General features: G+C 40.6%; 2 protein-coding genes across 3 annotated transcripts; both read left to right on the forward strand.

The window, feature by feature from the left end:
• Positions 1–1,709: 1,709 nt before the first annotated feature.
• obi1 (ORC ubiquitin ligase 1) lies at positions 1,710–7,282 on the forward strand. 2 transcript variants are annotated; one of them, XM_051380414.1, is made up of 6 exons: positions 1,710–1,894; positions 2,127–2,262; positions 3,495–3,586; positions 4,163–4,384; positions 4,824–4,912; positions 5,371–7,282. In XM_051380414.1, exons 1-6 carry the CDS (start codon positions 1,823–1,825, stop codon positions 6,755–6,757), a joined length of 1,998 nt encoding a protein of 665 aa, XP_051236374.1. In that variant the 5' UTR covers positions 1,710–1,822; the 3' UTR covers positions 6,758–7,282. The 2 variants fall into 2 exon arrangements, with proteins under 2 accessions (XP_051236374.1, XP_051236375.1); XM_051380415.1 differs by lacking the exon at positions 1,710–1,894 and adding an exon at positions 1,916–2,014.
• Positions 7,283–8,439: 1,157 nt separating this feature from the next.
• On the forward strand, positions 8,440–11,679 carry pou4f1 (POU class 4 homeobox 1). The gene is made up of 2 exons (XM_051380418.1): positions 8,440–8,830; positions 9,266–11,679. The coding sequence occupies exons 1-2, from the start codon at positions 8,708–8,710 to the stop codon at positions 10,247–10,249; spliced, it is 1,107 nt and encodes a 368-aa protein (XP_051236378.1). The 5' UTR covers positions 8,440–8,707; the 3' UTR covers positions 10,250–11,679.
• The last annotated feature ends 1,461 nt before the right edge of the window (positions 11,680–13,140 follow it).

The raw sequence follows: 13,140 nt of genomic DNA on the forward strand, positions 1-13,140 counted from the left end.
TATGGGCAGGCTTTAAATTAATGAATATGCTGTTGGTGTCCTCTAAATTAGGAATTGTCGTTTTGCAATAAAGAATATGGTCCTTAGGTTTTGCTGTGATTTTTCATTTGAAGAAAACAACAAGAACAATACATATGAGAAATCAAAGCTAAATATGTTAAGACATTACTGTATATAATGTAATATTGTTATTGGGAGCACATTGACCTAATGGCAACCTAGTTTTCTAAGTGAGACCTCCCCAGTAAGTCCTGATCTGCTTTAAGTTTTGCCAGAACTTCACTGTGTAAATAACACTTAGGAGTTTACTCGAAGAACAGCTATATTTGTTTACAAGATAATTTTAACCCAAATAGAAAGCATACTGCTGTATATCTGCAAGCGTAATATTTATCTATTTTTTACCACATTAAACCATTGGAAACTCTTTTAGGACTATCTTTTCCAGTTTCATTTTTAACATTTGTTTTCCAGTATGATCTGTGGAATGCAAATCACACCCCAATTTCAGCAGCCCTCTAGATGACTGGTTCCTTTATAGACTTTTATGGGGAATACAGCTGTATTTCCCATGAGCTGACTTCTGCTCTGGAAAATGTGTGTTTGTGTCCTCAATGTGCATGGTTGTTTGTGTGTTGGAAAATGGATGTAATGATGTACTTTCAGTGTAAAGTCCCCACCTTTGTTCAATAACATAATATGTGAGTTACAATTGTAATTGTCCATCTGAGGTTAGTCCAGGTCACATCCAGTGGAAACGCAGATAGAAAGCAAGACTTTTAAATTTTATGGGGGGATATTTAGACAACAGTTATTAAGTAATTTCTTACCAATAGGTCTAAATAAATAAAACAAATATCTGCTTGTGAATCATAACAGAACCTCTAGGTCACTGTATTGGTTATGTGGCCTGTAAATGTACTGTATAGGTTAGTTTCACCCCTCTCATCAATGCAGCAGTTGCTTATATATTGTACGCCAATCAGCACTAAACAGGAGTTGGTGGAGACCAAAACAGAGCTTAAAGCACAGTGATAATTGGACCTACCTACATGAGGTGACTTCCAATTAACTGCTAGTGTTGCTCCATGTTGCTAGATGTTTAAATGGGCTATATTTAGCTAATAATTAACCACAAAAGCTTCATAATCATGATGATTTTTTTTTATCACACAATTATTGGTGGTATTTCTTCCTAATGTTTATTTACATAAGAGAGTGCCTGTGCAATATGCTTACTTTACCTTGTTCATGCTAAAGAGTTTGAATTGGCAAACACAATTAGTTATCTTAATTAACTATTAGTGGTAGGAGAAGTATTCGGATCATTTCCTTATTAGCTACTGGATTATAATTACTGACACATTCATGTAAGCATGTTGCAACTGGTAAAGACTGGGCTCATTTTAAGTACTTTATAAACATATAATAATACACCTTAATCTATAATAATCTGAATCTGTAAAGTAACTAGGCTTGTAACTAAAGCTGATCCTTTAATGTAACGTTAACCACTAAAAAGTCATTGCAGTATGAGTAGCATAAAATGTCATTAACTCCACTCAAGTAAAGTGCAAACACAAAAGTATATAATATTTAAGTGTTACTTAAACTGAACCACTGCCATTAGTTATAGTTGAGACCGTAAAGGCTGACTTCCGTTTTAAAACGTTTGCGAACGTACCGCCTTTTAGGTCTTTCTGGCTTTCCGTAGTTCGGAGGCGCTGGGCGCGCGACGCAGCGGGTCCTGGTGGGAAATTTGTTTCACCTAAGAGGAAGTGTGTGTTTTGAGTGTGTGTGCCGCAGTGTATTCCCTCAAAGCATGGCTCTCAACTATCAGACATCCACCCTTTCTTTGACTTTGCCGATTTCGTGTCAGATATGTCTCGGAAAGGTAACTGCCGCTCTGTTTTCAAACCCTTAACGTCCGTCGGCCGTTGAACAAAGATGGTGTGTTTACTGCTGCCTAGCACCCCTCACGTCGTTACGTTGCCAGGCTAACGTTAACGCAACAGTAAGAGTTCACGTATCTGACGCTGGCTCCTGTTATTAATCAAAATTGTGTTTCCTGGCGTTCAAGTGCCGTATGGTTAACTAACAATGTGCTTGTGTTTCTCTCCGTGCAGGTCAAGCAGCCGGTCATTTGTGGCAACCACCACGTGTTCTGCTCCTCCTGCATGGAAATGTGGTTAAAGAAAGCCAGCCAGTGTCCCACCTGCAGGGTGCCCATCACGGCAGAAAACCCGTGCAGAGAAATCCTCGGTGAGTAGCTCCTTTGCAAACAAGAGAATCAGACATGAAGTAAGAGAGGAGAGGCAATGCGAGGCTTTATCTGCCTGCAGCGTCTCTCACAGTCGAGTCACCGTGGCATCGTTTTAAATAAAGCACGTTGTTGCAGTCAGGTTTAGGTTAGGTAGTACAATACTCCCTTATTGGCTTATGAGAACTGTTTGGTATGCACCCATTTGACAGCAGTTTGAACCATGATTTCCCAAATTGTGGACTGTGTCACTGGAGTGTGGTGAACTTCAGATCAACTTATCTTAGGTCAGTGAAAGTGGCTTGCTTTTTCCAAACAGTATCGATCATTTAACAGGGAGGAGTGACAGCCAGGGTTCATCCAGGGTCTTGGCCAAAGTGTTGTTTGGAAATGCCTTTGCTATAAGAGAGTTTTTTTTTTCTTCTATGTAATTTATTGTTCTAATCAACTTTTATGTGCCACCACTGTTGGGACATGAAGAAATATGTCATTCAAAATGGCAGAGGCAAGAGGAGGTTAGCCAGATATCTATGGAAGCGGCGTTAGAAATGCATGTTTCCTTAAATACATTGAGTTTTTGCTAGCCTGGATCACAGTGAAAAATGATAGGACATGACAAGCTATGTGGGTACTGGGCTTCAGCCAGATGTCATCTGCTACAATATTTCACAGTAAATTCTTGTTCTCTTGCACTCTTTTCCTATATGGATAAACAAAATCCAGGTTACTCTTGGATGTATTGGTATCTTTCTGGCAAAGCAGTAGCAACATGAAAATAAAACCCATTTGGAGCTGTTGGAGAGCACATTTTTAATTTTGGACTCGGGCTAGTGGTTCTCATCTGCTGCTAGTATTTGTGCTAAGGTAGACTAAACATGTCTTGGACCAATTTCTGTGTTGAATGGCGATAAAGCTGATATTAAATCCACTAATATAGCTCTAGGTTAGACACCCAAATAGCATATTTCCCAAATTGGAAAATACTGTTAAGCACTTAAGTAAAGGCTTCATGGACAGGGAATAGATTCTCTGCTGATGGGCTTGAAAGTGTGACATAACTTTTAATCAATTTAAAAGGCAGCACCACAACTTTTCATATTTCTACATTTGCAGCTCTATAGTAATATAACTAATGCACTATTGAACCCCCATCAAAGCTGAGTGACTTTGGAACATTACTTCAATATGTGTTTGTCAAGTCTGTTTACCTCTTACTGTCTTCATGTATTTACAGGAGGCACAAATGAGAGTGATCACAGTGACAGTCCGTCCATGAGAAAATATCTCAGGAAAACCAGAGGAGAACTGCTCTTACGCGAGTATGAGGTACAGGTTCATCGTGCCATGTGTTTTCATATGTTTTCAGTAACTAGGGATGAACCAATCGAGAAGTTTATTTGTTATTTATCTGTCCTTTTGTGCCAGGGAAACAAAGACAGATCCAAAGATGATCATCTTAACCTTGTTGTAGCTCAGTCTGTTTTTCTTATTGATGACATGAGACACAGACCTTAACAGCTGTGCCCTATCTGTGCTTGTTCGTGGAGCACATAGGTATTTGCGTGCAACTTGTGCGAAAATGGAGTTGATTATTTATAAATATCTGAGTTGTAAATAAAAGATTTAGCCAGTGGAAAATTTATGCCACACAACAGATAAACACTGGCCATTTAATTTGCCGATAGGCCGATGTCATTGCATTGGAGCAAGTTTTTAAATTGCCAATTTACTTATGCCTCAACAGAATGTGTCAGATTCTGTGAAAGCAATAAATTGTTTCAGATTACAACACAGTCTCCAGCTTTCAGGTTATTAAAAAGGAGAAAAAAAGTCTCATGTTGACACAGTAATGTGGTTATTGTTAAACCCTGTTTTCAGCTTCACACTGTTTCTCTGTAACAGGAGGAGATTGAAGGGCTCATCAGAGAAAACGAGGAGCTGAAAACAAAAAATCTAAGTCTGGAGTCACAACTGAAGACCGCTTTGGATCCCTGCAGCATTAATACAGTGCAAACGGATGACAAAAAGGTTGACCCATTAGTCCTGGAAGAATGGACCAACAAGCTGCGAGCGGCCACAGATGTTTGTGATAAAGTAAAGCAGGATATGGACAAGCTTAAAGAGGTATACAACCATAGAGTGTCATTTTATAGTACAGAGTAAAGTACAAAACACTGTGTGTGGAATTTATAAGAGATTAGTGTCTTGCTCAAGAAAAAAGTGTGATTTCCATGATGACATCCATCATCATTTGCCCTGTAATTTTACAGGTTTGTAGTTAAATGCAGGCTGTGTTAAGAACTAGAACACTATAATATACTGAAACCCCCCAAAAGAATAAGGGTGATTGGCATTTAGTTATCATTCTAATTCATCATATCATCTTAAGGAATAGGGCACACATTTTGAGGGTGTTATTTAATTATATGTAATTACCGTCTTTCAATAATAAAACCACTGGTTTATAGATTACTTGATGCTTCTGTCTGTATAACATAAATACTGAGTTAATTTGCTACCACTGTGGAATAATGCCTAACGTGCTGCAAATGTGTTTCTTCAGGCAAATAAGGCTTTACGATCTCAAAATGTCGACCTCGTACAAGAGAATATGAGATTGAAAGCAGAGGTGGCGAGCAGATCTCCTCAGAAGTAAGTGTTTCTTGTTACTGACACAAACATGCTTTTGATTCTCTGACTGGGGTTTATTTAGAAAGGGACAAAAATGTACAACTATTTGGCATGTGCTTCTAAGTCACTATCAATGAGGTACTTCAGTTTCAATTAAGTGTATTTCCAGTTAAAACGGCTGAAATTGGAGGCACTGACCTGCGGCTAAGATTCATAGTTCCTGTACAGTTTAGTTGTCCCTTCCTCTGTCAAATCAACACCAGTTACAGACCAATTTCTAAATTGATATTCCAAAATACAAAGTTAAGACCATTGTTATTTATTTATTTTTTATTTTGAGTTTCTTCTGAAATACAGTGCATTTGCTTGGTCAAGCACATAACAAAGAAAAACTATTGTCACTAAACCTACATTTTATTTGGCTTTTCTGTCACTGTGATCCCTGAACAATTTAAAGACACAAAATGATCTGTCCCCAGGTTTGGTCGTTACACAGTGGCAGCACTGGAAGCTAAAATCCAGCAGTACGAGCGTGATGTGGACCACTTGAAGAGGGCTCTGGAGCGCAGTGACCAGTACATCGAAGACCTGGAGTCTCGAGTCAGTAAGCCTGAGAAGAGATCTCTTGATGTGCAGGAAGCGTGTGGGAGTGGCAAGGCTGGGTCAGAAGCTTTCACACAGCAACAGAAAATAAACATGATGATGAGAAGTTTGAGTGACAATGAAAGGGTGTCGATCTGCAGCAATCCTGAGGCAGAATGTCGAACATTTTCTAGAAATCACAGTTTGATGTTCATGCCATCTGCAGATCACAAACAGTTAAACAAAAATCTGACTGAAGACCAAAAAAATGAGGACTTGGAAAGCACCTCCTCTGACTTGTTGCCCACCACTCCGTCCTCCGCCTTCCGGTCCCTGACTCTGAGAAGCCCTGGCATACGAGAGAAGAAAGTTGCATTTAAACCCGTGTCTTATCTGAGGAGGCTCGATTTTGAAGAATTCCCTTGTCCTGGCAAGAGTAGCAGCACCATGGAGAACCAATTCAGCAGCCTCGACAAATTCCCCAAATGCTCACCTCCAAATACTGACACTGAACCCTCCAAGTCTGCCTTCTGGGGTGGTTGGCAGAGATCTACATCTGATGACCAATCATGTCCAAGTCCAAATAAAGAAAGCCCTGTTAAAGGAGCCGCATCCACTGATCTTGTAGGTGATAAGCCTGATAGTTTCCACATGTCCAGCGAGGCCTCCATGGATGCCGCTTATCTTGACAAAATCTCAGAGCTGGACTCCATGATGCTGGATGGAGAGAGTTCCAGTAGCAGGGGATCACAGCTGTCCCTGGCTTCCTCCCCTCCCGCAGACTTGGACAACACTCTTGTCTCGGAACCACAAACCTGCCCCGACGTCTCGTCCAGCCACGGCGGCAAACCTGTGATACAGTGTGACCAGAAGAGCCACCTGCCATGCAAAAACACAGATGACACCTTGACTGACAAAGAGGCTCCAAAAGAGTCTGCAGAAGAAAGTTTTGCTTCACTGGAGTCAGGTAGCGAGGGCAGTGCCCATGACCCTGACTGCGCAGAGCTTGGAGGGTCCTCTCAGACTGATGAGCTGTCTTTTGATTTGCTGTTTGATTCGCTGGAAGAGAATAAGGCTGGTCCCTCCGGCTCTGTCAGTCCAGCAAGCCAAGACAATGACCGTGTAAACCCTTCCTTCTCCTCCTCCTCATCAACAAGCTGCACTAGTAAACCTGTGAACACAACAAGAGAGAGACACGCACTGAACATCAGCCAGCCAACAAAGAGAAAGTCTCACAGTCCCTTTAACACAAGCAGTCCCACAAAACTTTCAAAGCTCATGTGAAGGTTTTAAAACCTGAACCTGTGTGTTCTCACTGTAGTGTGTTTTCGGTCAGGCCTCACAGCCACACATGGCTTTAACTCCATGTTGCTTCAGAATAAATTTGTGAGCTTGATTTCTGAGTGTAACTTATTGTCTGTTATTGTAATTTTGTCTGTTGTGATATTGTCTAAATTAAGACAAAATACGACCGGTTTGTCAGATAGTTTTTTGTGTGTGTAGTCTACTTGTAGATCTCAGTGGCAGTTAAATGCTCATAAAGCCAGATTACAGTGTGTGGTGTAACTGGACAAACACTTCTGTGCTGTTTGCTATAATGTAGTGCATCACTTCTGGTGCCAAGACATTTTTAAACATACTTTCAGTGTTTGTCAACATGGTCCTCACAGTAATCTTTCTTTGATGAGGCACAATACTGATACTGAATAAAGATAGATGAACATGATTATCATGAAAAACAATATTTTGAAAAAACTAATTTGCAATGTAAGAGTGTCATAGGAAATAAAGTAGTAATGCAATGAGAAATCATATATGAAAGTTTGTTTTCTTTTGTGTTTTTCTGCATTTGCTTTTGGTTTGCAGTGCCTTAATCACATGATTCAGGTCAGTCTTGAGGATTTATTGGGCCTGGTATTTTATTGTTAATTCTCCATATTATGATTTCTAGTGGAATTGGGGGATTTATAATTAGTGGACACTTTAAGTTATATTATTTTTAACTTGATCATATTCCTCTTTTTGTGCTACTTTTCCATTTTCCATTAAACATAAACATTGTTAATTTGCTGCCATTAAAAGTCCAAAAGTCCTAGCCTATTCATGCCGATAAAAGCATGTTGTATCCTATAACGACCCACATTAGAGACCTCACACGCACAGTAATTCCATTGTAGCACAACGCGCCTTATTTATTATGCAAATTTAACGATATCATGTATATTTCACATACCTCTAATCGCTGCATGAAATTTTAATTGGCGAACCGTTGTGGTTTGAATAAATGAAGTGTTAATTCATTGGGATTAATTAATTTAGGTAAAGACTGTGTACAAGGTTACGCTGGTGTATTAAATCAATTTGTTTAGTGCTCGTCTGGCGATGATGGGCTTTAATGATAAGGCGACGGTCTCATTACTTCGAAGGGTTAAGATGAGAGACATACAGGACAAACCGTGTAACCTACATATTTAAATATGTCACTGGTGTGAACCACTAATGAAGTAATTAAATATATATATATATAAATTGAATTGTTTTCATACTAATGCGTCAATTTCATACTAATTATTTTCCTGTTGTGCATTCTTGTAAACTTTACTTATTGCAATTAAAAACGCATGATAGATTGTAATATTGAATGCTTACTCATATTTTGTACACCCCCCCCCGTATATTTCGATATTTAAACAACATTCTGAAATCAGGTGAATAAAGACCAGTCTAAAGTGTGTGGCTGCTAATATAAATAGCGTAAAGTCAATGGGATACGGCCTCTAAGTAAAGAATCAGGCCTACAGGCATTGGTACCGGCGCTGCTCCATGGCTGGATGGAGTGGAGTGAGCCCTTAAAAAACGCAGGCGTCTAGTCTCCAGATGTTACTGCCTGCCCTGTGAGCAGTTTTTATCTGTCAGCCTGTTCACTGTTCTGGCAGTTTATGTCTCGCGAGAGCAGCCGAGCACGGGCTTGACGAGATCTGAGGCGCTCAGGTGTAAGAGCCTCTCTCATCCCCAGCAGTGGGAAACAGTAGACAGATAAGTGCGTCTGAGAGACTGCAGGCATCTCTGTGATCTCCGGGCTCAAGGCTGCACTCGGCGCACTACACAGCGAACTACACTGCACCATTACTGGATAGGCAAAGGATCACTGTGTATCTATGACTATTTTCCAGCTCTTGTAGCCGTTTCCCCCCCTTTTTTTCCCGTGCACTTTAATTGGAAAAGCTCGCCAAGATGATGTCCATGAACAGCAAACAGCCGCACTTCGCCATGCATCCCTCTTTACCCGAGCACAAGTACACCACCCTGCATTCCAGCTCGGAAGCTATAAGGAGAGCCTGTCTACAAACTCCACAGGTAAATTATCCCCAAAAAACTTCGACTTTGTCCTTTTTTTGTGCCTAGGCTGCATGTACCGCTGAGCGCTGTCTGTGCGTAATAACAAGGGGTGCTCCAAGGCACATTCAGCAAAGACGCGCACTTAATGTTTTTTTCATGTATTCCACGGCAATCACTCGAAGAGTCTTCTTTTTGGAAGCATGCTCACGCAAAGCCTGGCTTTACTGTTTTTGTTTTAATTTTTATGACTTGCCGCTTCTGAAGGAATACTCCGGCTGTTATGTGTCGCCAAAAGTCCCGACTGACAGATACATTTATTTATGTTTTTTTTTTTTGTTCATTTTTCTGACGTCTCCCTTTCTCTTTATTCTCCGTGTCTTTTTCCATTTCCTTACCCATCTCGCACCCCTTCATTCTCCCCTCCTCTCCACTTTTTAATTTTCACCCTTGCAGCTGCAGAGTAACATATTTGCGAGCCTGGATGAGACCCTGCTGGCCCGGGCTGAGGCTTTGGCGGCCGTGGATATCGCCGTGTCCCAGGGCAAGACGCACCCGTTCAAGCCCGACGCCACCTACCACACGATGAGCACCGTGCCATGCTCGTCGACATCCACTGTTCCACTGGCCCACCATCATCATCACCATCACCACCACCACCACCAGAACCTGGAGCCCCCGGACATTATGGACCACATCAGCTCGCCGCCTCTCGCCCTGATGTCCAGTGCGCACGACGGGACCGGCGGAGGAGGTGGCGGGGGCGGCGGAGGTGGCGGCGGAGGGCTCATCTCCACCTCTTCTCACCCGCACTCTCACATGCACGGCTTGGGTCACCTCTCCCACCAGGCTATGGGCATGAACTCGCCTCTCACCCACCATGGGCTCTTACCGGGCCACCACGGGGGGAGCCAATGCGGCCCAGGGCTCACTAACACCGGACTCCCCTCCATCAATGACTCGGACACAGACCCAAGGGAGCTGGAGGCTTTCGCGGAGCGCTTCAAGCAGCGCAGGATCAAGCTGGGGGTGACCCAGGCGGACGTGGGCGGCGCACTGGCTAATCTCAAAATCCCCGGCGTGGGATCACTGAGCCAAAGTACAATTTGTCGATTCGAGTCGTTAACTCTCTCCCACAACAACATGATTGCGCTCAAACCTATCCTCCAGGCCTGGCTGGAGGAGGCCGAGGGGGCCCAGAGGGAGAAAATGAGCAAACCTGACATTTTCAACGGAGGGGAGAAGAAGCGCAAGAGGACCTCGATAGCGGCCCCAGAAAAGAGGTCTTTGGAGGCTTACTTCGCCGTACAGCCTCGACCGTCGTCCGAGAAAATAGCAGCTATAGCTGAAAAGTTGGACCTGAAAAAAAATGTGGTGCGAGTGTGGTTTTGTAACCAAAGACAGAAGCAGAAGAGGTTGAAATTTTCCGCTACTCACTGATGGGCGAGGAAAAAAGGGAGAAAAAAAAAAAAAGTTGTGTGACTGAATTTGGGGACCAAGGGACACTAAGACACCATTTTCAGTCTTTTGTCTCCAGCGATTTTACACGTTGGTGCACAATGGGCTTTAGATACCCATTTTATGAGGCTTCATATATCTTGTTTATTTTCACGTTATCGGTGAATGTGAAGTATGCAAATAACAGATTACACAAATTTCGCTCAGTTGTTTCGAGGGAAAAGTTTAGCGACGTCGACATTGCCTTTTAAAACATGTGGAAAGAGGTAATTTGCTTGATACTATAGCGAGTTATTTTCTCCGAATAGGCCTATTATTTGAAGTATAGCCATTTACGAATTACCTCATTGATTGTTGAACTGTGTTCTTGGTTTGATTTTTGTCGTTGTTGGTATAGAATAATTCATGAATCTGTTCATTTATTCATCTCTTCATTTATTTCTTATTTGGAGGCTGCTATAAACTCAAATTTAGTTGCAAACTGTTATGGCTAACGAAAAAAAAGTAGGCCTGCATGAAATCCTAATTCACGGGCAGTAATTTAGCCTCTATAGGCTGTCACATCTAGAGATATATTTATTTTGAATTTGCACAAAAGACCCTTTAGGTTTATAGATCGGTTATGTCGAAATGGTTTTGTATATACAGACATCACTTTGTCACTTATCAGAGTTGAGCTCCTGTGTTTTGGAAATAAATTATAGGGTCTATCGACACCATTGGCACCACAAGGAAAAGTTTCAAACAGATCTAGAGAGATACGAGAGCCTTGTCTGCTTCATCAAGGAGAAAAAACCGAAGTTTTCTTTTCATGTGTTTCAGTTTGCAGTGCAAACACTCTATGCATTGGAAAAAGAATCACTGCGTACAGTAGAGCTGTCTACTGATAGACCTTATTTTGTGGATGGTGTAAGTCACTGTTAAATGCCTGTTTTTCACATTAAGATCACCACGTTGTTTGTCGTGTTAATTGTTACGGAAACGTTGTGTAAGTAATATTTTACTTTGTGCACAAGTATGTTTACAAAACTGCGGCGACATGTGCATCATGGAAAATGTCCCACTGTCTCCTTCCCTCTCTCACAACTTCTCCACTCTCCTCTGTTGTCCTCTTACTTTCATTGGTACTATTCATCCTGTAAGCCAAATTCAACAGGGAGGTGTGTTCCAGCAATCTTCTAATAAATTGAAGAAAGAAAACTATGTTTTTCTGGTTGTGATTGGGCCTACACTGAAAATAACTATTATGGTTTTAATGTGAATATTGATGTAATGGTATGACGTGTTTGTGGCCACAATTCGATATACATTGAGACGTTATTTCATTTTGTTTTGATATGATTTAAAATGTCTTCTTTTTTTTCTCTTGATTTCTTTTTTTACCATTGAGATAAAATATTAATCAATCTAAATGATGCTTGGATGTCTTCAAAGTTTGTCTAATTTACTTTATGAAGTAAATATCCTTAATTTGGGAGCGTGAAGCTTTGATGCAAACCGTATGAAAGTTAAGGATTTAAAATAAATGAAAAGATATTTCTCAGATTTTAAAACAATCTATTTTAAACTTTAAATATATGTTTGTGCCAATTTAAAAATAAATGTTAATATGTAATAATAATAATAATAATAATAATAATAATAATAATAATAATAGAGACAATTTAAGGAATGAGGGATGTAAAGAAAAAACAGAACAACTTAATTGATCTAATAACTACAATTATAGGTATGATGTTTTTTTAGTTGCCCATATATTTGAATGTTTGCACACTTAATTTCAACAGAACAGGCTGTTAAATGAAATATTGATTTGCATGTCTGGTATTCTTCAGTAACTAAAGTTGCCGCCTTTTGCTGTGTTGAAACAGACCTAACAATCAACATTTAATGAAGTTTTCACAGCAGAGTCAGAATAACTGAACAGCAACATTAAAGCGAGAGAGAGAGAGAGAGAGAGAGGAGAGAGAGGGGGGGGATACATCCAAGAGAAGAAGAAGGAGAAAAGTTGGTCTGCTTATATCAAATGACCACTGTGTGACCTCTTCCCTCCAAATATTTAGATTCACTCTATACTTCCAGATATTTTTTATTTTTTTGGGGGGGAGCCTCACTTTCAGCTGCATTTATAAAAACGAATTTTTAAATGCAGGTAGGTCTAATGCAATATTAATCGCGATTTGCTCATATAAAATGCAATATTTTCAGACAGCTAACGGGGGTTTCAGGGAGGGAGGCAGGAGGATGGAGGAAGCGGCTGTTAAAGAGCAGAGAAAGCTGTTCCTTATTGCTTTTCTTTAGCCTTTTGGCTACATGGCCAGAAGAGAGCGATTTCTTAACGTGAGTAAAACCTTTTCAGTTGGATTTTTGCTGATCACCAACAACCGGTATGTGTTTGTTACATAGATCCACACAGGCGGCATCTTTAACTCACAATGACAGTCTGTCAAAAGTATTTTTTCATGGTAAGTTGCAGGTCATTGCAACACTTTGTGGTGTTGTCTGGACTGCCTCGCTTTATTGTTTAAAGTTTCTAAGAAATAATGCCAAATGTTTATGATTATGATGTAAACATTATTAGAAGGAAAGTGTGAAAAAACAGGACATTTTTTTTAAATGTTGCTTCAAAGAAAAGCCAGATATTTTGCCATTTTATCTTATTTTATTTAATCGCAGCACCGCCTGAGCGTGATCTGGAGAAAATGTGTTAGAGAGAAACTTTTACGCTTAATTGGTGTAAGTGCAGGTTTCTGGATTTAGTTTATTCACATCGCAAATTCTAAACAAATTCGGACTTTTCGACGTGAACACATGCAGCGCAGCATCTGTTCAGAATAGCGAGTGTTTATTATTTAATGCATGTGTACGTGTAT

Source organism: Dicentrarchus labrax, unplaced genomic scaffold (genome assembly GCF_905237075.1).
Source record: "Dicentrarchus labrax unplaced genomic scaffold, dlabrax2021, whole genome shotgun sequence".
NCBI classification, from domain to species: domain Eukaryota; kingdom Metazoa; phylum Chordata; class Actinopteri; family Moronidae; genus Dicentrarchus; species Dicentrarchus labrax.